Genomic DNA, 26,788 nt, shown 5'->3' on the forward strand with positions numbered 1-26,788 from the left:
AAGGTTACTTAAGGGTAAATAGAAGATTTTGCTCATCCTGAAGAATAAGGGTCCTGCTTAGCGCAGTAATTGCACTTGTTCTTAACCYACCAGGTTAAGCTACATCTACTGACAGTCTACCCTTAACATCTCTCAACAGCATGTTCCTATGTCTTCTCTTGGACTGTAGACTGCCGTCAGAAGTTACATAGAAAAGCTGTGAGGTTAAGAAAAAGATAACTATTATTTTTGGTTTATTACTTGTATGGCAAAGCAACCCACAAATACTTTTACAGCCTTGCATAATGGAAACCAACTAGCTGTGCTCAGACTTTGGCACAGGCGAGTCCAAATGGAAGTCTGATCCAAGGTCTGGGAGTGTTTCAGTCTGGGTGTATGTCAGAGAGGTGCTAGCTTTATGTTGTCCAAAAAAAAAAAAAAAAAAAAGTGCAAAACTGGGTTTAGAGTATGACCTCTCTTTACTTTTCAGAGACTTGAAAATATGGTTGAGGTAGACTTTTCAGATGAGTTCAGACCTTCAAGTGCACTGGATTCTTCTGTTCTCAGGAAGAGCAATTGTAATGCCTGGCACCACAGTTCATTTAGGTTAGTAAATGGACACTTAAAAGCTGTTTGGAAAATCTGGGTTTGTGTTTTTCAGTTCCAAGAATCAAGCTCTCTCCTCTGAGAAGTGCTGGAAAGCCATATCCCAACAGAGTCATTCTCTTATCTTTCAGAGAGCGTTCCCAAGCCAGAGGTGCACTGTATTTAAGACAGTGTAATAGGAATTAGATTTTCACTAAATGGTGCTTAATGACTTCTGACTCCAAAAATTTATTAAGCAAGTATGATGGGTGAGTACAAAGCAAATCTGAAAAGTGTTGCAGAYGAATGAGAAGTCAAAACACCATAGAAAATGTCATTTTAAAGTTCTGGAAGTGAATGAATCAGAAATATCACAGCAATTGCCACAAGAAGATACTTTACCTGTTTTTCTGACAAATAAGCTTTCAGTATGAAAGCAAAAATAGTTCTTTGGCTTTCTGCCCAAGCACAYATTGCCTGTGCAGAAATAAAGATTTCTGAAACTCAGTCTTTTCACAAAATTAATAGTGAAGCATGGATAGTTCCCAGTTTACAGCAAGTAGTCCTTTTAAGAAAGCATTGGTWATACACAAATACAGGCTAAGGTGACAGTCAAGGACTCATGAAAGGCAAATACCAACTTCAGCTACAAAATATCTTAATTTTGTATACAAAGAAATGCACCAGCTATCAAATTTGCCATTATTTGACTATTAGAGGAAGGACATTAAGTTTTTTAAATCAAGAACACAAAAACATTTTTATATTTTACACTTTTATTAATGCAGTTTAAATTAAGCAGGAACCTGCAATTTCTGAATAGGCCACTTTAGGCTTGTCATACAGCTTTGTCATAGGAAAAGAGGTACCTTAAATTTGTATGTGAATGAACAATGTCACATGCTGTGATTATTCAAAACATAGTGCTTCAGTGAAAGTTCAAATATATTTTATACACAGTGATTATGAAAATAGATTTTTTCCATACAATATTTTATTTCTGCCAGCTACAAAATATGATAAAGAAAAATAAGTCATTTATTTCTCTAGCCCTAGGAATCTTTTCCCTCTACAACATACACACCGCTCTTAATGAAAGTGATGATGTGGAAGAAAAGACTCCAGAAATCCCAATGAAACATTTCCCTTGAACATACAGATGGATTTTACCAAGGACCCAGTGTTGTCTTAGATCAGGAGGCCTGGAAATCTGAAAACAACAAGAACAATTCTGAACCACACGGCTGTGGAATTTTGAATCCCAGCAGTTCACATGATATGCCTGAGTCAACCCAACTCGAAAATAAGGGAGAATCCTGCAATTCCCCCATAGAAATCMTATATTGTTCTTAAACTAATGTTTCTAGATTAATGGCAAAGCAGCATTTTCTTAGTTACTATTCAGACAATACAACTTCTGTTCACAGGGCAGTAAACCTATACTGCAAGAAGTAAAAGGCAACCCACTGAAGTAGCTGTGGAAATTCAAACCACTGCTAACAGTGTCACAGTCTTAAGTGTTAGGATACACTTGTTCTTAACTTCCAGTAATAGCTGTACTTCCTTAGATTCAAGGTTAGTTTCAACTTTGGGGTATCTTGAGTAAGCATCTGAGGTAAGAGTTCTTGATGCACCTTTTTTTTGGTATAGTTTCTTCATGTGCTTTTTGATTGTGTGTAAAATAAAAGTTGTTAGATGAAAGCTCCTAGATTGATACTACAGTGGGAATAGCTTATTAAATGAAGTGCACTGCTTTCTGCACTGCAGAAGTCATGCAGTTCCCTATTTGTTCACAAGTAAAGCAGTTGTAGAAAGGGGCTTTTCCCCCATGCAAGAGGCTTCCACAGCAACTTTAAGCAGGCCCGAAGAGGAATATAAGATTTGGCTGACAAAGGGTTATTATGCCCATGCTTTCAAGGATTCAGYGTACATGTGTATTTGCATAGTACATTGAGGGAAGCAGGTGCCATTCATCCATATAGTGGAACAATGACAGGGAGGAAGCCGTACATGCTGTGGCCCCAMTGCTTATCTCTACTTTGGTGACAGTAGATTATATTATTCTATTTACATTTACTTGCCCACTAAGAACAAAAAAATCTAGAGGTACTCAAGCTTGGGAGTGGCAAGGATATTTGAGAGCAATAGTATTTTTCTCACCRGGTATGATAATGCAATTCCACACTAATTTGGAAAGGATTTTAAAAAGCCATCCAATTTTTGAACAGGGTTATTTTAGTTATAACAATCTGCTGTGTATATAAAGGTTTGCTTTTTTAAAATGCAATCTCTTCAGTGGAAGWGACTTCCACTGTGCATTTTAGAACATGATAGAGCTGTTCTATACCTGAATACAAACTACAAGGCAATACATTACTGATGACTACTGTTAACTACTGTTTTCACCTCAAAAGAGTACCTGAAAGTGTCCTGTGGACATTGTCTCAACCACATTTGTCATTTAATRCATTGTGCATGAATGAAGAAACTAACTGTAGATAAACTAATCTAACTGTAAACCTCAACTTTTTTTTGCTACTATACATGAATAACATTTTCTATTTATATTGCAGCTACAGATTTAATAAATAGAATTGCATATATTGTGCTTTATAAATTAAAATGCATTCCAAAGTGAGGCAATGCTAAACAATGAATCTATAAAAAAAAAATAAAGCCACACATTCTGGTTCTAGAACCAGCCCACTTCCTCACTCTATTCACAAAGGCAGAAACCGCATCTATTTCTCTCTTAAATAAAAGTTCCTTCCTCTAAAAGTGATCAGAGAAGAGTTTACTTAGGCACTACTGCAAATATAAGTTGTCTAATAAACATTGCTTCTAACTTAATAAGGGGAGCAGGTGAACAAAGTCACAATAAGTGTTTTGATTGCTTYTTCTATAGCAAGTGCTCTTCCCTATCTAACACTCTGAGACATGTGCAAAGGTGTCAGCATCTCTTCAAAGATAGCTCCTTTTACATTAGATCCCCTCAAATTAGCCTCTTGTAGATCACAACCCGACAGGTCACAGTTCTAAAGGGTAAAAGAAGAAATATGTATTAGTTGAAGTATACTCAACTTAATTCAAAATTTTACCTTAAATATGTTTATACAGAAAACATGTACACTACCATTAATTTCAACCTCTTGTTGTCTATCGTTCTAGTTCAGCGTTTTAGTTATTTCTCGTAAGAGAGTTATTTGGCTTTTCACAATAACAACTGGACTTATTTTTAAGTTGTTAAACTTATGCTCTTCATAACAAATTATCTTACAGGAGTTACTAATACATGCTGAAAAAGCTACAAAGAAGCTGCCTCTTGCAATCTCAACAGTTATTACTCTGAATACTTACTTGAAGAACAGCCATGTAAATAGCTCGCAAAATGAGCTAGTGTGACCTTTTACTAGCAAATAGAGACRGTGGTGTATATGACATTCCAACAGTCAGGTAAGATTCTCTCRTTACTCTACAAAAGCTATCCCAGCAGAAAAAACAGAAAGCCCAAGCAATGGCATTTCTCTTCAGTGATGGCATGATCTAACATTAACAGTTAAGTCTAATAGTATTTCCATGCATCACTTTTGAGAAGATACAAGCCATTCCTGTGCCTTTGTGGAGCTGACAAAACCAAGACTTTAGAGACTACCAATCTTCCACATTGAGGCAGGAATGAAATGTGATTCCCCAGATCATCCATATCTCACTAAGACTAATGAAAAGCCAATCTRTTTTCCTTAAATACTTACACATTATGACCAGTCTGACTCCAGAAAACTCAGTTAAAAGCCAGCAATCCCTAAAATTTTATCAATTGATTAGTGTATGAAATGAATCATAACTCACTTCCAAATCAGTTCCTGCCAAAGTTGCTCCTCTAAGATTACAGTTTTTTAGTTTTGCATTTTTCAGTGTTGCAACTCTTAGATTAATTCCTGTCATTTGACTGCCTTCCATGTCAACACCTTTCAAGTTAGCCCCTAGAATATACAAAGAACAGTTTTATGAGAAAGAACAGTCAGAGACTCTGTAACTCCAAAAATGCTTGCTCAGACCCATGTAAATTAATAGAGGTCAGGGCAGATCTTAGGGTTTAATGATTGTACAGTCACACACTCAATCCCATATTTGTGGCATCTTCTCATGAAAAGATGGATTGCACAAACCATGGCTGAATCTTTTACATGCCATATAGATTTCCTTTATTTAAAAACATTTGTTCAGTTTCCACACACTAGCTAATAGACAAAGCCTTCTTACCTTCCAAATTAGCTTTAAGGCCTGATGGATCTTCAAAATTGCACCCTTTTAGAGATGCTCCTTCTGCATTGGAACACAGCATCTTTACCCCCTGGAGGTTTGCACACTGATAAGAGACATATATCATTGACATTTATAAAAACGCAAAGATTAACAATACCAAAGATTATCAGATTATAGTCTTCATTTCTCTTTATGCAGTGAATCTTATTAAAAGCACAAAACAGCCTTGATACTGGGAGGCAGCGTAAGTACCTGCTATACTACTACTTCTCAATCTTTTAAGAAGGCAGGAAATTCTTTCCCAATGCCTTTTTTTAAATTAAAAAACCACTTTTCTAGCTTTTTGAAGAAAAGTCTTTGAATTGACCTAGTTGGAACAAGTCAATAAAACAAAACTACAGATGTTTTACACTTACATTTCTTTCAATTCCTCTTTCCTTAAAAAAAAAAAAAAGGAACTAAAGGACAGCCCAAAACACAACAATTCTTACATCAAGCACTGATCCAGAGAGGTCAGCTCTTTCAAGATTGGCGCAGCATAAGTTGGCATGTGCTAGGTTGCAACGGCTTAGGTTAGCCATCTTGAAGTTTATGTATCGAAGATCTAGACGGGAAAGATCCGCTCCACTAAAATTGAGACCCTTAAAAAAAGACAGTTACAGAAGATGAAATGTAGCTCTGAAACCAAAATTGTTAAGAGAATTACAGCTGCAATATAACCTTCAATACTTACTCTTTAGCTGTAACATTTACTTTCTACAACACTCTTCTCATTCACACAGAATGATAGTACACAGGATACAGAATTCCTGGAGCATTTGGTACACCAGACTTATTCTTACTATCCATCTCAGAAGACTTTGCCCCCCACATAAAAACTGCTCACATGCAAAAGACTGGAAAGCTTATATGCTCATTATATTTAAATTCAGATCTTCAAGGTGCAAACATATAAGGCACCTCAAGTCAAACCTAACTAGAGTTCTGCCACATAAAAACTAATGTGCTGTAAATGCAAACACTGATAATGCAAATATTATCAAGCACTGTCTTTGGTTATGCTAGTCCACTTTACATTTAAGGAACAGCTTAACAAATTGCTGCTCCAAGAAGCCACTATTCTAAAGGAAAGCACCCCAAACAGCACATTTTAATTGCACATTAAGGTCACTCTGCCATAGCTTGGAATAAAAGCTCAACTAAGAAGAGGAGAAAGAACACATATGGCTTGAATTTCATGTTTTTTGTCACATGATGCTGGCAGGACATACCCCAATACTATAGGTCAAGACAAAGTTTGCATTTACTCACCTGACATCGCAGCTCAGACTTGGTTGGGGTTGCCAGCAGGAATCTGACAAACTCCTTTCGAGAAATAGGAGAATGATCCTCAGCTGGCTGCGAATTCTGTTGGGAGAGTGGTTTAAAAACTAACATGGACAGGACTAAAAATATAAATTTCCTAGAAGAACAGAACATGTGCAGTCACATACAAAAGAAAATAAGTTACCTTAATAGCTATTTCTAGATGTTCGATTAATGAATCAATACCAAAAAATCTGGCTTCTTCCAAAACACCTAACAAAAGAAAGCAGCGTTCACTGTTTACAACAAGTAGACATTAAACAAAATAACATTCTTCTCTTACTGGAAAGGACTGTGTACAGTCACACCAAGAACATTAGGTTAACCCATCCTTTCTATTGCAAGAGGATGAATTCAACAGATTTTCACTTCTTACAGCTTTATACTTTAGCTGCATTCACAAAGACAGATGAATCACTTGCTGAAGTTTAAGGAGTCTCTAAGAAATGCATAAGCTAATAAAACTGTCAAGTACATGCATCGTTATTAGCTGCAACTGGGTAAAGTTGGCTTGCTTTTAGCTAAAAGGAAAAAAATAACTCTGATAGGGTATTTCCAATGCCWGCAGACAGCAAATCCAAAATTACAGCCATGAATTAATTCAATATGGAGAGTTTTTAAAGCTCTCAGGATAAATAAGTTTAAACAGTGTACCTTCATTAAACCAAACGTGGAATTGAACTGAGAATAAAACKCACCAAGTCTTTAAGTGAACATATACAAGTCCCACTGGTTTTATCGTGATCATCTGAAGGCAAAGTTCAACTTCTGAAGCAAAACAATTTAGGAGTCATACAGGTAATACCTACCTAGCAAATTAATGCCATCATTTACAATGAGCTGTCCATGACGCAAATAGTTCAGGATTGGCTCAAAATACTCTGGACTGCGGTCAATTAGGAATGCTCCTCTATGATCTTGCTTATTTCCCCAAGCATCTGTTTCCACAAAATACAAATACAGTTAAATTTGATGTATTAACAGAACAGCATTTGCTTCAGTTTCAAATTGCTACTACCATAGGGTCCTGGATTATGATGACACATTTCACTTTAAAGGGCATTTCATTAGAGAAAAAGGAAAATAAGAGCAGGGGAAAAAAAATCACCTTGAAAATCTCTCTTCTACTCTATACATAAACTAAAACAATTTATCACTGGTCTAAGAACCACTGCTAGAATAAAAGCAGTGTTAAAATTTTAGTCTGCCCCTGCTTCTAAAGACTGTTTTGTACTATGTTTGCCAACTGATTCTCTTGACTACTATTAACAAAGCTGTGCAAGGTGCAAGAAAAAGAAAATCCAATACCAAAATAAAACCCCAAAGCATTTATTACGGGTGGAAATTATATTCTCAGTTTGTGAGATGTCTGATAAACATCACACAGGCATTGGAGAAATAAATTATATGGTCCGTTTTGATATTTTAACATACAAGAGTTTTACCTTCTTAGTGCCTTTTGCTAAGTCCTAGGTTAAAAGTTAGAGCTTATTTCAATATACTAACCTTTATCCTTAAACATATGAGCCAACATACTGTCAGGTTCCTTATTGACCAAAGTGCTCCTAGAAAATAAAGGCAGCACAACTTTATTTTTCAAATGGAATGTTTTGTTCAAACACACGCTCGCTGGTTAGAGCGTACTTCCTCCCCTTGGCACCTTGCAGGTAATAATGGTCCATGATATGCATTCTAACAGCTACAATGCTAGACTGATTTAATTTCATATAATACAGTAAAGAAATCAGTTTACTAGGTCAGAAGCGTAAGTATTGTAAAGGTATCTCTAACACAACGCACACAGTTAACTGCAATATTCCAAGGATAATTCCAGGCCTGTTCAGGCTTTTCATCAGTTTTATTTCACATGTAAATTGTTAAAGAACTACACTGCTGCAAAACTATAGTAGCAAATATGTAATCCAGAGAAAGCTGCAGAAGTCAAAGCCCCCTGCCCCATACAAAGTGATTTTGCTAATTCATGAGCATCTGAAGCCTCACAAAATGAATGTACACTAAGGACAAGCTACCATAACTACTTTATTGAAATGAAGTCCTTTCAGAATRAAACCAAACTAGTTTTACTTTTACCGTGTAGTTGTAAAGTATCGGCCTCCAACATTGAGCGTTAACCAATCTGTGTGTGATCCTGTTAGTTCTTCATGAGGTCTCATATCAGTCTGAGGATCTAAACAAGTGAGAAGAATACAGTAATCACTAGAAGAACTGTGAATATTTTTGAATCCTCCATATGGTAAAGATTTCTTTTGAAAAATACCAGAAAAGAAAGTTTTAGATTTACATTRAAACAAAATAAACCCTCTTTTTTAAGCAAAATATTAAAACATAGGAATTACACATACTTACCAATGAATGGTTCCCCTTCACAGACAAACAAGACATCATCATCTCTGCAMGGGGAAGGGAAGAAAAAGAACAGAAAAATCATTAACCATACTTTTTTGTTCTTTTATGTAAGTAACAGTGGGCTCACCTCMTGATTAGTCTCAGGTAAAGAATAATCAGTTGCCATTAGTTAGAAGTTCAGTATCTAATTTTTATCCTAACCTTGCAGGTTCCAGCAGAGCTTAATACTATCAACTTCACCAGAGATGCTACTGACACCTACATGTACGAACCTGGTAAGGATCACCTATTTACTTGGCCAGTTAAACTGTACACAATAGTTGCTTTAACCCCTACTCTGGGAGGGTTTTTTGGGGTTTGCTTGTTTGTTCTTTTATGAAGTTAATGCAATGCTACAGTTTGTCTGCCTATTCTAAAAACCTCGCATAAAGGTTTTTAGGCTATCACAGAATCGTAGAATGGTAACGTTGGAAGGGACCTGTAGAGATCATCTAGTCCAACTCTCAGCRTAGCCCATATGGGGATTRAACCCGCAACCTTGGCATTAGCAGCACCATGCTCTAACCAACCAAGCTAAACCTGYCCCAAARTCTCATCAGTTTAACAAAAATAAGAATGACATATGCAAGACTAGAAYAGTGGGATGCTCCTGGTAYATATATTGTACTGTGGATCAGCACAGAGTGATGTTAAATGCCATAAGATGCAGCTTGGATCAATTTCTGACTTATGCTCTGAAGTTTATGAGAGAGTTATTTTCCTTGGGGCATAAAAGGACCTCTGGCATATTGTTTAGAAATGATGAGATGATTTTAAAGAAAGTACTAATTGCTGATTAAGGTCAGAGGATTAGTAAAATATTGTCTTAATCCTCATCCCTGGTAAGTTTTATTGGACAAGTCTTACCTAATCAAGGCGATATCATCAATGAGTCCACCTTTTCCATTGTAAACACTAGTTGCTTTTATGCCAAGCTTATTACTAGCCACAGACAGCAAGTCTGATAAAGTCCCATACACAGCTACAACCTGTGAAAGAAAAGATAGCTAGGTATAGACACTGTGCAGGTATGGTTTCTGTCATTTCAGACTAGCAAGCTATCAGTGTCTTCTTACTGAGGAGARGAAGATATATTTGCACCTTTCCTTAAGGAAACAGGGTCAACTGATACAAGAAACATAATTCCCTTAAAATGGGGTGACCTACACATCTCTCAGCCAAGACTCAACRTGCAGAAGTGGTTGCAAGGGTAAAAGAACGCCTGTCAGCACTGCAGCAATCTTATGACTCAGTTGCTTATTTCTCTAAGGAAATCACGGATTACATTTAGCAGGACTGTGTAGTGGGGCCATTTCCTATTCTGCCTGTGTAGTGGCTGAAACTTGAGCTACGTTCACTCCTGAGACTAGACAGGTTTTAACAAGAGGGAAAAGTTTAAGCGCGGTTATGTGCTGGCCGGCCAACAGAAAGCGTTCACACGCAGCACCGGGGGCGGCCGCTGGGCCCGGCCGGTGCCGCAGGCCCTGTTCGGTGGCGCTTCCTCCAGGCAGGATCGAGGACTAAGGCGTCCCCGGCTCCGGCGGCCGACTCACCGAGGACAGCTTCTCGAGCAGCCCGCGGGACTCGCTTCACATCCTTCCCGCTGCCGCCCGCAACGGCGGCGCCTGCAGAGCGACGGCAGCCCGCAGGCGCCCGGCCCCGCGCAGCAACGGCAGCAGGCGGGTCCCGGCTGCCCGGCACGAACGCCGGGACGCGCCGCAGGGAAGCGAGCGGAGTCCCCGCGGCTCCGAAGGCCGCGCGGCGGCCCGAGGACCGGCCCCCAACGGGGACAAACCGGGCGCCCGGCGAGCCGCGCCGGGGAGCGGAAAGGGGGCGAGGCTAGGGGCGAGTCCCGCGCCGCGGCCCCGGCACCCCGCGCCGGGAAGGGAGGGAAGGGAAGGCCGCTGTGCCGCGCCGCGCCGAGCCCCGCCGCCGCCCCTCACCTTCCCGTTCCGCGGGCTGCCGTTAACGAACAGCGTGACCCGCCTCATGCTGCTGCACCGGCGGCGGCGCCCCGCTTCCCCGGCCGCACCCGGAAGGCAGCACCCGCTAACCGACGCGGACCGTGACCAATCAGAGCCGTGCCCGCTGCCCAATAAGAAGCAGAAGAGGGGCAGTGGGTTGGGCGGGGATGAGCCAATGGGAGAGGCGAGGAGAGGGGTGGGGCGGGAGGAGCGCCGCTTGTAGCCAATCAGAGGAAGAGAAAGGTACAGTGTTTGCATGTGGCTGGAAGTGGCGCCGAGCCCCTTGATTGGTGAGGACTGTCACGCGGCGGCTCCTCTCGCTTTGCCGACCGTTACCAAAGGGTGTTCCACCGCGTGAGGTGCCGGCTTGGGACGCCTCCGCGGCCAGGAAGACAAAGAGTCCCTCTCCCGCTGTGGAGGCCCAGCGGCACGAGGGCGGGGAGGAGGCACGGGGCCGGGCTCCCCTGGACTGCCGTTTCCTCGTGCATTTCCAGCCGTGCCGCCTACCGGCTGCTGGCCGCGGAGGGGGAGGGCGGAGGGGAGAAGGCGCGGAGGGATACGCAGTGCTTCGGCCGTTTGAACGTGGGAGGCGGGCGCGCGGCTGGCGGTTGTGGGGCAGCGCTGGGGCGGGCGTGAGGGCGGAGGTGAGGGGCGCCGCCGTGAGGCGCGCCGCCGTGAGGCGGGGGGGTGAACCGCGGCGGGTGCGAGCGGGGTGCGGTGCGCTGGGGGGCAGAAGGGGATGGGGAGCAGTGGCAAGGACGTATAGGGGAACGGGGGGTGCCGGAGAGTGAATGTGGGGCACGGGGGTGCGCTGCCCGGGGAAGGGGCCGCACGGGGGAAGCGGGGTACCTGAGGAAAGGTGCGTAGAAAAAGGCTGCGTCAGTGGTAAGGGCGGGTGTTGGTCCCTTCTCTCTTCAATAACCAACTTTCTCTGACCAGATAGATAGAGGTATCACTTAAAAAGTTGTACATACAGTATTTAACGTCCTTGTTTTGTGTGTGGCAAAATACAGGGAAAACGTCTTTTGAAGCTAAAGTTTGAGTGACTTTCTTGAACTCTGTGTGCTTAGCTTTAAAATTTAGAAAACTGAATGCAAAGTACGTGACTGTCTTAAACTTTCCAAAGGTAATGGCAAAGTGTTGATATCTATGGCAACAAAGTTGCGATACAGCACTTTACAGCAAAGTAATGACCATGAAAGTATTTGTGCTTAATATGCTTTATATTAATGTAAGATTTAGGTTTGTATAGGATAAAAGCACAGCATTTTTTTTCTTACTTGTGTAACATTTCTTTTGTAGGTTTACATTAGTGTGCATTTCTGTTTAGTGCCAGCCTTACATGTCCTTTCTGTTTAGCCTTCCAGAGATACATTTTTTTTTTCCATTCCCACCCACCCTGCTAAACCTTTTGCTCTAGAAAATTCCTCCAGAAAAATCCTAGATCTGGTAAAAGTTTGCAAGTGGTAGCTCCTACCAAATATCTATTAAGTCTTCTGTCTTTTGGTAGGGAGCTGTGGTTCCAGGAGGGCAGAGACTGATTAAGTTATGTCTGTAATCTTAGAATACATCACTAACAATGCACAGACAATCTGAAAATATAAATGCTACCCTAGAAGTTAAAGAAAATAAGAGTAGAAGTACTGAAGCAAAGGAAGAGGCCTGTTTCCCTGATCTGTCAAAAGACCAGAAGATTTGCAAAGTGACTGAATCCAAAATCACAATGGCATCTGAGAAGGAGAATTTTAGCGATGGGAACCAAACGCCGTTGAAAAAAAACACATCAAAATATACTAAAGACCTGGAGAAAGAATCATACCGCAACTGCAAGGATGTTGTTAACTATCAGCTCACTGAATGCTTTTTTGATACACGAAATAGAGATACATTTGGTGAATCTACTTTGCCCTTGAGCAATAAGGAAAATTTTTCAAAAAGTAGACCTGTTTCTTTGGGGARTGAAAGCTACTTAACACCTAACAAAGCAGAAGAAAAATCTGATTACAGAGTATCAGAGAAACTGATGAGAAAGCCTGTTGATTTTGCAACTGTAACGATTGCTGAATTTGGGATTACTCCAGAATCTTTTACTAAACAATCTATAGGTAAGGCTGGGTTTACTACTGAAGTCTTTTGTGCTTCTGGGAAGGAACCCTGGAGGTCATCTGGTCCAGCAGCTTCTCAGTATGGAATCAGCTACAAAATTAGGCCAGGTTCAGGTTGCTCAGGACTGTGTCCAGTTGAGTTTGAAATGTCTAAGAATATGACCTGGATGTAATGTTGCTTTAATTTTCTGTTTAAACTTTTTTTCTATTCAATTTGTTTGGTGTCAGTAAGTTTCTTAATGAAGTAATAAGATAAATTCTGCAAGTATTATTGACAGCTACATAATGCACAATTGAAAAGGAGAAAGACAGAGATCCTAACTAGAAATACAGTTTAACCAGGAACTTGCTTTGTGTAGTGTTATTTTGTGTGTAGAAAAAGAATGTTCTGATTTTCTGTTTCTACAAAAAAGGAATGTTATAATTTCTTATTTTTATCTTGAGCAGAGTTCTAGAATCTATTTTTAGAGACTTTGTTGAAAAATAGCATAGAAGAGAAGCACAGTTTCCTGAGCTGAACAGGTCAATCTGGATGTTTCTATAAACAGCATAAGCTCTTCTTTTTAAAAATAATTTAAATTAAATTAATCTTTAATTATTTTTTAATTTTTTCTCCACCATTTAAATCTTTTAAGTGTTTTAACATGTAAAGTTTCATAATATTTTTTCCTCTTGTGCTAATTTCAGAAAAGTCTCCAACATTGTTAAAGTTTAGACGAAGATCGACAATTGGAGTACGGGGGTCCCCAGAAAATAACACACTTATTCGATACCTTGCCCACCAGAGAAGGAATAGACAGAAAGAACCCTTTACACAGGTGAGAATCTTTCTCAAATATCTCGTGTGTCAGTTTATTCCCTTAAGAAACAACATGTAAATCTTTAAATGTAATGTCTAATGATGGGAAGAAGGAGGTAAGTCTAAAGAGGACAATATAAGAAATAACCATAGCCTTAATTTTGTTGAATTTTCTTGGGCATCTTACTTTGAAATAAAGATTGTGATAGGTTTTGTTAGATTATAATCTGGAGTATTTTCTTCATGTCCAACATGCTCATATATTTTGTTTTTTTAGCATAAACTTTACTTTCCTATATTTGTCATACTTGATGTATACATAACTAAAGTGTTGATAGCTCAAAGTGAAGCATAAATAACTTATTTTTAAATTAAGCTTGTTTTTAACTCAAGCTAACATAAGCTGTCAGAAAACAAATTCTGGATATGCTCTAGAGCGATGTATTAAGAAATGACAACAAACTTTAACAGAATTCCTGATCTAATTCCTTTTTTTTGTATATTTTTACTGTACAACTAAAGCAGCAGCTAGATTAAAGGCAAGAATTGCTGCTTCTCAGAGTTTGTTATGCTAAAATATGAAGTATCAAAGACATCCTTGTCCTGGAAAAAAGGGTCTCATGAGGTTTAATTTTGTTTTCACAGGCTAGTCCTTTTAACCATCAAAATGCTGGATCATTAAAGGACAAAATACGTGCTTTTCAAACATCTTTTAAATCAGTGCAAGAAGATGAAGGGAAGATTGGCTTCTCTGGACTCTCACAGGTGGCTGATGTTTCCGAGGAAGCGGGCTGTTGTAAGTTAATTATTTCTGGTCAAAAGTTTATCTTAAGCGTTAGTTCTTCCTTTAGTGCAAAGAAGTGAAACAACAATCACTTAATCTATAAAAAAAGTATCTTCCATTATAAGGATAGACAGTGGGTTTTTTGTGTTTAGTTTGAAGGGTTTTTGTGGGTTTAAACTTGTCTTATTTCTTAGAGAATCCTCAATAGTGATTTCTCAGAATAATCCCYGAAGAAATGGTTTTCTTTCTAGATTTATAACTTCTAATTTACTTTGTACTAAGCATTAGCGAATTCACACTTTCTCACTTCTTCCATAAAAGCAAGGATGATTGTAAAGCTGATGTATTACAGTGTTTAGTTTCCATCTTTCTTAATGAAAACATTAAATATTGCAAGAGCAAATCAAGGTGGTGGCATGGTAGCTATGGGCTGATGATAATGCAAAGCAAACTGTAATGCTCTACTTTTTTAATATTGATACTCTTCGTAACTTTTATATGAAAAAGATTACTCCATTCTGGAGATTTGTCAATGTAGTGTTATTTGCAAAGYAAAACTCAAAATTTCATGCATATTTTTCTAGTGAGGGGGAAAAAATGTAGCTTGTTGAATCTCACCATCCCTTTGGTAAATGAATAAAAAAATAGCATCTATGAAAAATCTGAAGTTTGTGTTTGTGTATGAGCTTATTTGTTGTTGTTGTGAATCGATGCAGCTCAGAACAAAGTACCTTTTACAGAAGAGCACAACGAGGATCAGTGGAGTGAAAAGTTAATGTTTGTCTACAGTGGAGATGATTCCAGACAAAATTTCACAAACAGCAATAAAGCTGATACCAAGATACACAGTACTTCGTCTTCGTGCCAAGACGTGATTGTCACTGAACCTGCTGCTGCTGTTTCAAAGGTATTATCCAAGCGTGGGTAGAGGACCTGAAGAAGACAAATAGCACTGCAAATTTCCCTTGTAAGAATTTACGTCTTGCTATGGAAAGCAAGTGGAAACAATCTTGTATGGACACTGCTTTTGTCTGGACTGACAGAAAATATACCCTAACCTCAGACATCTATTGCTGGCTCTTCTGAGGCTGTTCTCAGTTTTCTTTTATTTGCAAAGACTAAATATGGTTGCTATAAGCTGTTCTAGTCAAAAAGATTATGTTCTATTCTGATAATCAAAGGGAAAATGTATTCTATTAATAAAATTTAAGTATTTCTTAATTCTGGTTTTCAAACCATAGCTGCAGCTATGTAGGATTTCAAATCCACAGATTTGGAAAGTACAACTTTACAAAAGTCAACTCTAACTTTATTAAGCATTGCCTTTGAATGCAGTTTTTAATCTTCATCCCTTATGTTTGGCAATTATTCGATATCCTATGCAAAGAAAAGAATGAAATATTGTATACGGATGGAGAAATTAATTTGTGGGAAGTATCTTGTTTATAAATATCTCTAGTGATCTTTTAGTGTCATATATAAAAATAGTGAAGTGGGGGTCCACCTTTGCCAGATGTGTTGACGTTGCTCTGATGTTGCAGGACCCAGAAGCTTCTGAGTTGTGAAACACGTGCAATGGTGTGAACAGTTGTATGGAGTTTAGGGAGAAACTTCATAAACTAGTGATTAAAATATAAAGGTTTTGCATTCCATTTCTTTCATTTCTGACATCTAATCCTTTACACATTTAGTCTTGTTGTTTTGGGAAAACTAATTCAAATAAAATAGTATATAATTGAGAAAACTTTGAAATCCTTATCCTTGAAGAGGCTAAAATGCACTAGTTCATGCTATTTTAAAAGGCACCATTTACAAGTAGTTACTGACCAGATGAAAAGGGTTCACTATTATTAAAGCCCTGTACTTAATAGACTTGCAGTTCATCTTTTACTGTATTTTGTCCAGTTTCAAGTTATTCATAATATGTAGTGAAAATTACGCTRTCTCGCCCTGTCTTTGAGTATTAAGATCGATTTGAAAAACTTACAATTCTTTGGTCAGATAAGTGTGAAATATTCTTTTTAGACTAAAATATTCAGCAAATGGGTGAAAGAGAAATATTTTCTACTGTATTCAACAGCTGTTATTTAAGTTAAGGATTGAGAACCTCGGTATTCTTTCACACTTTTTTAACAATGGCAAATATTTGTGAAATTAGTAAATAACCACTTGAAGCAATACTTTGTGAAACACTTGATACTAATCTGTTTTGCCTCTGTCCTCATTGTTCATTTTTCAAAAAATCTAACAGATTATATTTTTAATTTCTTTATTATGTCATTACATATAATATCTTTCTACTCTTCTTATCACTTTTTCTCTAGAAACTGATCTGTGAGCAGCAGAATACTGTTGAGTCTTTGGAGGCTGTTCTAATTAAAGATACCTTAGAAACAAGCCGTGGTAAGAAGATTCATCACTATTATAATTTGTTATATTCTTATCAGAAACTGAAAAAAATAGAGTATTTTTATTGGAAGCCATGATCCCATATCTGTCTTCTTGTCTTTGATTTGTGATGCAGTAGAAACTTGATGCAACTTTGGTATAAAGGCTGACTGGATATGTGATAACAAGAACAGAATAAGTACTGTAAATCATGACCTATTCAAGAGGTGCTGCAGAAAGGGCTCAGGTCCCACTTTAAAAACTGAATTCATAGCTCTTCTTTGAGTACAGCATAGCATTAAACAGGTGTTTTATTGAAGGACAATTCACAGAGAGAAAATAGATTTTATTGTAGAAGTTGAAATGTTTGGGATGAGGATGGGGCAAGGTCTTGAGTATGCAAACCCTTTTCCAATTCCGATACAAAAACCAAACCCCAAAATAAACACAGGCTGGAAATAATGGCTTTGTATTTCCCTTCATTTTGTTAGCCAGACAACTCTTAGAGTTGTGTAATTGAGCGGTTTATCTCTGTGAAGCAGAGGGGAATGTTAATGTAGAGATCCCTTCTGGATTGAGTACAATTTTTTTCATGGTTTGCATGGATGAGATGCGAATCCTTATGCAAAATCTCTTCAGGTAATACTCTCTTTTCACCTTTGTGTGTTGTATAAATTTATGAAATATGAAATGTACATGATGAACAGTAGCAGCAGAAATTTAGAGAATTAATTTAATAATTTAGAAGAATAATGAAACACTGGATGATGTTAATACACATGTCCCAGTTGATAGACTGTGTACATTTATAATATATTTTGCTGAATTAGTCTTCTCAATTTTACTTCAGTCTTTAATTTTCATATCTGTTTACTTGCTCTGAAGTTTTCAGTCCTGAATCTGTCACTAAAGAAGACAGAAGTAATGTTACATCAGATCTAACCAGAAAGAAGGATAATTTTGCAGAAGAACTGAGCTTAGAAACATTTGATGAAACCAAGCCATCTATCACACCACTACAAACAGGAAATGTTTTATTAAATGAATGCACACAGAGTGGCTCCCATCTTCGATCTGTGTTGAAGAAAACACCAGTAAAGCAAATAATGGCTGGCATGAAGGTTGGTTGACTGACTTGAACATAGATACTGATACTGAGGATGCACTTCTGCAGTCATTACTGGACTCCTGAAAGTTGAATCAGAGTTAAAGATACTTTTTGACTATTGATAAAACCATTCCTCAGAAAGATATTCATAGATAACATCAAGTTCTGTCTACTGTTTGCCAATCATAAAAGCTTTGATGCTTTCATGTTATAAGAAGCTATATGTGTATGTTGTTGTTTTTATTGATTAGAAAACAAATAGATTTGTTAAATGATTTGACTCATTATTAAATGTTATTACAGAAAAAATTATTTTCACTTTTGATTTGAAGAAGGGCAGTATTTAAATGCCATTGAATAGGTGGTTGCCAAATATGCGTATCAATCAGTTAAATATCACTTAAATCTGATAGGTATCAGATAATCCTGTTGACAGAAGAGGAAGTGAATCTCTCAAAGTCTGCAGTACCACAAACATCTCTGAACTGCAAGCAGGTGAGATTCCGTTTTTGTGTTTTTCTGTGAAAAAACATATTTCAATGTATTTTATGGGATCATAGGGTCTTGCTTCTTACAGTGGCTGAAGAACAATGTGCATACGAACAATATAGCTCCTGCATGATTAGCTCCTGCATGACATCTTACTGTGTGAAGTGGAAAATAAGGTTACAAAGGAAAATAATGTCTATTTAAAAAAAGAAAAACCTTTAGGAAGAGTGTAATAGGAGGAATTATGGAATCACCTATTTTAAAAGAAATTTTACACTTCTGGCAATTAGAACTTGTAAAATAGTTGGTCTTGATTTTTCTAGTCTTCTATTTTTCACCTTCATTGATTCTTGATATTATATCAAAACTATACTGAAAATTCTGGTTGAATCTAAAGACCTCTAGGGGTTGTATTTTGCTGTTCGATTGGGAGATAGTTTTTAAGAGAATGTTAAGCCCCTTGAGGAGACCTATTAATTGAAAGTGGTATTTTAAGTTCACTAAGCAGTCAATATATCTTCTTACAGTAGAGGAAACTGAACAACACAGCTCTGAAAAGCAAAAAAAGAAAAAAGTTACTTTTGGAGAAGATCTAAGTCCAGAAATATTTGACAAAACTTTGCCTGCAAATACTCCATTGCGCAAAGGAGCAACGCCAGTCCGTCATCCAGGATCACAAAGCAGCAGTCCATTTACAAGATCAAATCTGACTGAAGAACCATTATCCCAGCCAAACTTTGACTGCAGTGATGTAAGTTTGTTTAAACTTATAAAAACAGCTTCTTACAGTCTCCTAGAATGTTTAATTATTTCCAGACTGTTTGGTTTTTTGAAAAGAAATTGCCTAAATATTAAAATATAGACTGCTTGATGCTTTAGAGTGACATGTTAAGAACCTTTCTTTTTTTTTTCTTTTTTCCCCACTCCTTTATGAATTCTGAATCACGCTTCTGGCTATGCAGCTGAGTTTAAAGCTGGTAGCATATTAAATATTCTTGCCTTGGCTTATGTGTCCACTTCTGATACCGTATTTGTTACATGCAGCAAGTGAGTTGCATCATCAAATGCAACAGACAGAACATGTTATCTGGCTGTTCGAAACTCTTAACAGACAGAGTGTTTTCCAGTATATTTCTGAGATAGTATATTGGTAGTAAATTAAAATTTAATTTTTATTCTTTATCTTAAAGGAATGTATTGAGTCTGTTCAAGAGCTTGTGAAGGATTATGTTGCTGCAGAAGACTTTTTATCCATTCAAAAAATGGAAGGTAACCTTGAGTGGTATTTTGTCTTTAATTTTGTCTCTGAGCTATGCATTGTTCTATATCTGAAAATTGAGAGATGGCACAGATTTTTATATATTTATATATATATGAGATGTATTAAAGCTTAATGCTAACATTTAAATGTTCTTGACTTCTCATAAAGTTCTTTGCTGTAGCTGCAGTGTTTGTTCACTGTATAGTTTAAATGGGTGTTTTCTGAACTTGTATTATTTTTCTGTGGCAATGGCGGACCTAATTAGACTTGCTGCCTGCGTGTTAGTGGAATACTATTTTCTTAAAAGCGCATTTAGGTCTTCTCGTGAATGGAGCATGAGACATGTGAAAAGTATGAAAGCTTTTATCATCTTGATTTCAGTTTTAGAGTTCTTAAAATTCATTTCTAGCTTTTACTGAAGAGCTCACACATTTTGGCACTACTAGTATGTGTACAGGATGAATTCCCTGCTGTTAAGCTGAATATAATAGACCCTAGTGAATGCCATAGTCAAATGGTATTAAGTTGTAGATGTTTTCTAAATTCATTTGAAATTTTAAATAATTGAGCTTACTATCTTGATTCTGTTACTGTAGTTTTGATATTTTTAAACTATTTAAAAATATTTTAAAAACAAAGAAAAGGGAAAGGAAGGATTCCTACAGATTATATTTTATTCTATTTTGATTTGTTTTGTAAGGAGAACTGTCAAGCTTTATATCTCTTCATATTTGATTGCCCTTTGTGTGTATTACTCAAGACTAAGATAATTAAATACACTGCGTCTAATGATAAAAGTTATTTGGATAGCCTCCTCAAAATGCGATTTACTTTGCTCTAAAACTGAATCAATATTTTATTTTCTTTATATTAGAAACTGACAGATCTTTTGTGAGAAGAACTCGGTCCTGTTCTAAAAGAAAGGTAGGTTTCTTTAGTGATGCTGTTTAATTAAATGCTCCAAAAACACATACATACATACTCAAACAACTTTTAAAAATTCACGTTGTTCTTCAGTTTAGCACCGTTTCAGAGGGGATTGATTTTAGCATCTCAAAAACCACAAGTGCTAAGAATATTGACGATGCTAAAAATCCAAGAAAGACCAAATTTCAAAGACAAAAGAACACAACCACATCTGCTGCCAAGAAGACACTGGTAAGTGATAGCCCACTGTAATTTGTGAATACTGCCTTTATTTCTCTGTCCAAATGTTTTCTGCAATTAGTCTTTTTCCTGCGTATATTTCCCATGATTATTTTAATCTTTATGCTAAAGACTTTCCAAAAATTGTTCTTCTGTGTTGCTCACAATATTTTTCTTATTTCTTTCTATCTTCCCTTGTTTGTTAAAGTTGGCTAGTAGGGGATTAAATAGAATCATAGAGTCAGTAAGGCTGGAAGGGACCTCTGGAGATCATCTAGTCCAACCTCCCTGCTCAGCAGGGTCACCTAGAGCATGTTAGACAGGGTTGCGGCCAGGCGGGCCTTGAAGATCTCCAGAGAAGGAGACTCCACTACCTTTTAGAGCAAAAAGGATATGTCACAGAGATAAAGGAAAGGACCTTTCAGACCTTACTGACAGAAAATGAGTTTAAGACTCTTCTCAAGAGTATGTAGTAGTAACTCTCCTTAGAAGGCTTAGAAGTAATTCTTCTAAGCCTTTCAGATTTAGATTAATTTGTAGATGGTAAAACAGGTGGAACCTTAATTTTAGGGAAATTAGTTTTCCATCAAAATCCAAAATGATGACACTTGTTTGAAAATATTGCAAAGGATCAGTATAATTGTATTATACTCTATTCAATCTTCTCAATCTCTTCAGAGAGTAAAACATACAAGCTATGGAAAAAGAAGAAAGAAAAAGGTAAAGAAATCCCTATATGGGGAAAGAGAAATGGCTTCCAAGAAACCTCTTCTGAGTCCAATCCCTGAGATTCCAGAGGTTTTCTCTTCTACCTCATCTCCAAACACACCAAGACAAATGCAAGACAAACATAAGACAAATGCAGTTTTCCCAGGTAATGTGCTTCTTAGTTTTGTTTTACCTTAGTTCTTCTGTTGCTATTTCACATTGCTCTTTATCAGACTTCTGATAGCTATCATGTTTGGAATATCGGTAGAGCCCAGTATGGTGGGTTTTTGTGTGTGTGTGGTTTTGTTTTGTTTTGTTTTGTTTTGTTTTGTTTTTTACCTTTAATGGCTTCTGGAGTACAGTGAAGGAGAAATAAATAGTAATCTGTAATAGTAGAGCCCAGAGGATCTAATAATATAGATCTAGTTAGATCTAATAATCTAATAATTTCAAACTAGATAAATTTAATTCCTATGGAACTCCAGTGTAAAGCTGACAACTAGACCAAAAAAGGAAAGCCGCCGCTCTGTAATTTGACTGGACTATTTATTTATTTATTTATTAACTGATAAATTGGGCCTGAATAGGTGAATAATGTGCAGTATCTTTCTATGTAGGTAGATACCTGAAATGATTGATTAGAAGTTACTTTTTTGTGAGTAAAATACTGTAAAGTTTTTACTATAATATTTTTWAAAAATTGATTTTGTGTGTTCACAAGTAGAGTCAAGTAATCCTGTGTTTATTCTAATTCAAATGATTTTTAGATAATTCCAAATCCAAGAATGCTTATGACGATGCTCAACAGAAAAAAGTGGTTGAAAGAATGAGAGGAAAAAGCATCCATGCAATTCACACATGTCCAAACTCTGACGACCTGGACGTTGTGGAAGCCAGCAGCTCCAATGACACAGTGTTTCAGACTTCAAATGGTGATCCAGAGTCCATTTCAAGCACTGATTACCAGGTAACTGATCTGTTCAAGGGTATGCCAAAAGAAAATAAGTCAGAATTGTAATTTATATTGGATGAAACAAATTAATATTCTGGGCAAGAAAAAAAATCAACTGTAAGGGTGGTTAAACACTGGTGCAGGCTTCCTGGAAAGGCAATGGAACCTCTAACATTCAAAATAGTTGAAACTCAACAAGGCCTTAGGCAACATAATCTAAGTTGGCCTCGCTTTGGAGCAGGTTCCTTTCAACATACAGAATTCTATGATTTTTGAGAATGACTAGACTACTGAGGAAAACAAGTAGCAGTAGTCCAGTCGTCAGCTGTTTGAAACCATCTGTGAGTGGATTACCTTTCACCTGTAATTAAAAAAAAAAAAATCATTTTTTGCAGTTTCCAAACCTTGTTGTGCCAGAGGCAAAGTGCATATTTGATACATCTGACTATGTCCAGCAAGGTGAAGAGACTGCATGTATAGAAGAAGAAAAAAGCAATTCCTTGATAGAAAACAAGAAATTAAGAGGGAATTTCCTAAATAAAGGAGAGCTGCTAACAGGGCTAGAGTTCCTGGAATCTCAGAACGCTCCTGTACCTGAGGATGCCCAAAGAACAGAGTGCTCACCAAAACACTGTTTAAGAGGTAGACTACCAAGAAGAAGAAGAAATAGTACTATCTCTAGTCCTTATACTGAAAACTTCCATTTTGAAACAACTGGAAACAACCTTCCAGTTTCTTCTTTTAATGTGGAAGAAGTCTTATCTGCTCCTCAACTGAAAAATGACTCCTCAGAGCCTTTTAGAAGACTGAGTGATGATAGTGGTAGGAAAAGGAGGGTGAGACGCAGTATGAGACTACATAAAGATGCAGAAACTGAAGGGCTTGCATGGATTCAAGTACCCGATGAGATTCAAATAAAACCTCAGCTGTTAGCTTCCTGTTGCAAAATTAGGAGAACAATAAACGTGTCTGTTCTTAAAGAATCTGAGAAAGTTTGCCATAGAGAAGAAAACCTCATCCAGTTTTCAGCACCAGCAAAGGAAAACAATGTCTCTGTTCGTCTTGCTGATGGTCCTTGCAAAAGGTGGAAGAGGAAAAGCATGTGTGTACCCATACCTCAAGAAACAAGAAATTGGTCTCAAACCCAGAAAAGGAACACAACAGAGTTGGAATACAGGAAAGACAGAAGTAACCAAAAACATTGTGAAGAAGCAGAAATCTCTCTTGAAAACCAGTCTGATAATTAGCAAAAGTTCGGCTACCTCTGATTTTTTAAAGAAAAGGTTAGTATTTTAATATAGATATTCTGTATTCTAAGTGCTGTTTAGAAATAAGACATTATGTCCTTCTTCCACTTAAGGCATTACATAAACATTATTTCCATATTCATTTTCTGAATAACTTAAAATTTCTCTTCCTTGTCTTGATGACTAAAATGCTTGAAAATCAGACCTGTAAGGAGGACCTAGCTTGGCTCAGAGAATTTCCTTAATAAACAGTAATGATAGGTAGTCAAGAGGATAAAGCTTTCTCTCCCATTATGACTGAATTTTGATATCGTCTCTTTATTCTAGTCCACATCCTTACTCGTGCTTTTTCATACTGTAGTGCTGTCTTCAGAGCAATAAATTAGCAGCCATTAACTGCTAACGTTATAAAATGGACAAATTTTCTGCAACGCTAAGCTCAATCATTTCAAGAAGGAAAAAATGAATTTCTTAACTAAGATATATTTAGTCATGGTACTTGCACAGCAGTGTGGTCTTTTTTGCCCTTGAAACTTAGTAGCAAATATTAATTGGGATTTGTTTTATAGGCCATCTTGGCACATTTGCCCCACTTGCTAAGGCACAATTAACATATGAAGTTGTTCAATGGAGAAATGTCAGCGAACATGTGGTTCTTGGCTGTTGTAAGTGAAGGAACAAAGCTGGTAGCTCCAAAAATACAAACTGTAGTGACAGGTTACATTTTAGACAGGTGTGAATTGATACTAATCCATTTTTGCAGTTAGGGCTTTTTCCTTTTTTCAAAAGAACAGGGTTCAAGCCTAAGTTTTGTTATATTTTGAAGTTTAATCACAGTATATAAAATCTGAGTTTGTCTTTAGTAGTTAAACCATGATGTTTTATGGCCAAGTATGCCCTACCAGATGTAATTACTTGAAATGTTGATATTTCCCATGTGATCTTTCTTTGTATGTTGCTTTTATAAATAATTGCTTTTGAAATCCRTATTTTCTTCTAGATTTTAAAAACATCATAACCTTGAAATTCTCTGCAAATAAGATAACAAAGAAACAGCCCCTGGTTTGGAGGGGCAGGGGAGAAGGGGGAGGCTGTTCCCATCTTCTGTGGGGATCTTGTTTTACCTTCTGGGCACAAGCTGGGATAGAGTTGATATTACTAAGGGCAAAATTTTTTATTAGCGTTACTAAACTATGCTTCTTTGGAAAAGTTAATCATCAAAAAGTACATATTTAAAATATTTATTGTATGTAACATGCTAATTTTTAAAAGTTAATTTGGTTAAGAAAAGTCAGAGTATCCAGAAACGATATAAAAACTTATTGTATGATTAATGTTTCAATCTTCAATGTATATGTACTAAATATAGTGCATAATATTCAATAGTTGACCTGTCATCCTACCCTTTTCATTTGTCTAGTTTGAGCTTCGGCTGTGTAATAAAAAATGATGACTATAGGTGGTCTACTTAAACATTTGGTATTACTTCCATTTCTCATGCTGTTCTGTTTCAGCCCTAGTGGAATACCTGTGCCAGCTTTYAGGAAATAGCTTTATGTTGAAAATGATCTATGCTGTGACCTTGTTTATACCATTATTGATGTGGAATAAAGTATATTATGTACTTGGCTATTTTTATAAAACTTAAACAAAACAGTTTCATTTTTGTGCATGTTTTACTTCTCTCTACAGACATCATCAGTTTTTTCCAAGACAAGAAATCCTAAGAAACTTGAAAGAAACTTCATTAATTAAATGCTGTTCATCTTGTCCTGCCTTAGAAACATTACTGAAGTTATCCAAATGGTCTCCTTGATTTTATTTTGGGGTTTGCTTTTGTGTCACAATGAAAACTTTAGATTGGGAAAAAGGATGGCAATGGTTACTTGGGTTAAATCTTCTTCTGATAGTAGTATATTGCTTTGCCAGGAGAGGGCAGTCTAACATGAGTTTTTATGGGCGAACCTGAATTATTTTGAAAATGACATAGTCGTGTACAACATTATTGAAAAATTAYTAGCTAAGGATAAAATTTAAAGCTACTTGAGTTTAAAACTAACTAGTAGTAGCTGCTGTTTCTAGCATCCAAAATAATCAGAACTAGCTTTCAACAGTAATTGGTTTTTTGTATGTTTTTTTCATCTGTTGATTGCATTCTTCTAAGCATTCAAATTAATCTATACTAGAAAGGTGACATGCATACGCATTACATTCTGGGTATGAATTTCTATGTTGTGTAGCATTCTTTTAAACATAATAGAGATCTACAATTGCAGCTGAGATCTTAGGGCATACCTGTTGTATTAAATCTAGCAGTAAGTGAAACCTGACATTTTGGGTCTCAGATACTGAAGAGCAAACTTGAATATTCAGTTCAACTACAGGGATGTCCTGGAAGGAGAGGCAGTAAACTAGCATGTGCTAGAAGACTTAGTTTCTAAAATGCTGCCCAGAACATACTTTTTGTGATGTTGCTGACTTATGCAGCAAATACAGCAGCTGTGGAAGAGAATTCTCCCTCAGAGGTTTCACGGGTGGATGAGTTAAGTGCACTTTAGATGTGAAGCGTAAGTAAAATCAGAAATAAAAGAGCTAGACCAAGGGGAAGAAAAACCGAGTTTGGGTTTGCCTTACGGCACAACTTAGTTTAAAAGAGTTGTTAGGAATTACATGTGGATACTTGACTGCAATTTGCAGGGCTTAAATGAGGGCGAGGTTGTAGCCTACAAAGATAAAAAGAGGTTGAAGTAACTGGGTTTAATCTGGAGAGAAAAATTGAGACAAGTCTTCAATTATGCAGAAGGCTGTAAGTGGGGGGCATGGTTAATAATCTGTTCTCCATATCCATACCAAAAGGAACAAGAAATATGTTTAAATTAGAGGAAGATATCTCTAATAGATGTTTTAGAAGTTCCTGCAGTAGAGATAGTTGAGCACTGGGATACATTGCCTTGGGAAGTTGTGGAATCTCCATCACTGGAGGCTGTTAAGAACAGATTAGACAAATATCTGTGAGAAATGACATATGATCCTTCATTGAGGTAAGAGTAGGGCCTGGATGGCCTCTTGAGGTCCCTTCTGGCTGTGTTTTCTGTGATTGCTAGAGATCAGGGATACAAGGGCTGAATTGGGACTTGATTATAGTTAAGACTTGAGTTAATATCTATCACAAAATAGGGAATGGGAGAATTGCGAATGCTGGGGACTTGTTCAGCTTAGGAAGAAACAGGGGAATT

General features: G+C 37.4%; 2 protein-coding genes across 6 annotated transcripts; one reads left to right on the top strand and one right to left on the bottom strand.

Annotated features, from left to right (window-relative positions):
- Window positions 1–1,322: 1,322 nt before the first annotated feature.
- On the bottom strand, window positions 1,323–10,652 carry KCTD9 (potassium channel tetramerization domain containing 9). Its single transcript, XM_085301028.1, has 12 exons — window positions 10,545–10,652; window positions 9,469–9,590; window positions 8,563–8,606; window positions 8,287–8,383; window positions 7,702–7,760; window positions 7,005–7,133; window positions 6,341–6,408; window positions 6,142–6,237; window positions 5,322–5,471; window positions 4,828–4,933; window positions 4,414–4,547; window positions 1,323–3,599 (listed from the first exon to the last, which is right to left on the bottom strand). Exons 1-12 carry the CDS (start codon window positions 10,590–10,592, stop codon window positions 3,483–3,485), a joined length of 1,170 nt encoding a protein of 389 aa, XP_085157154.1. The 5' UTR covers window positions 10,593–10,652; the 3' UTR covers window positions 1,323–3,482.
- A 531-nt stretch (window positions 10,653–11,183) lies between these two features.
- On the top strand, window positions 11,184–25,341 carry CDCA2 (cell division cycle associated 2). 5 transcript variants are annotated; one of them, XM_085301031.1, is made up of 15 exons: window positions 11,184–11,209; window positions 12,076–12,670; window positions 13,358–13,488; window positions 14,115–14,265; window positions 14,970–15,160; window positions 16,578–16,656; window positions 17,527–17,762; window positions 18,163–18,244; window positions 18,766–18,989; window positions 19,429–19,507; window positions 20,374–20,423; window positions 20,517–20,657; window positions 21,324–21,519; window positions 22,121–22,320; window positions 22,701–25,200. In XM_085301031.1, exons 2-15 carry the CDS (start codon window positions 12,145–12,147, stop codon window positions 23,550–23,552), a joined length of 3,138 nt encoding a protein of 1,045 aa, XP_085157157.1. In that variant the 5' UTR covers window positions 11,184–11,209; window positions 12,076–12,144; the 3' UTR covers window positions 23,553–25,200. The 5 variants fall into 5 exon arrangements, with proteins under 5 accessions (XP_085157157.1, XP_085157158.1, XP_085157156.1 ...); XM_085301032.1 differs by having other exon boundaries at window positions 11,190–11,209; window positions 12,130–12,670; XM_085301030.1 differs by having other exon boundaries at window positions 11,191–11,209; window positions 11,868–12,670.
- The last annotated feature ends 1,447 nt before the right edge of the window (window positions 25,342–26,788 follow it).

Source organism: Rhea americana, unplaced genomic scaffold (genome assembly GCF_003343005.1).
Source record: "Rhea americana isolate MKP2758 unplaced genomic scaffold, rheAme1 scaffold_171, whole genome shotgun sequence".
Lineage (NCBI taxonomy): Eukaryota > Metazoa > Chordata > Aves > Rheiformes > Rheidae > Rhea > Rhea americana.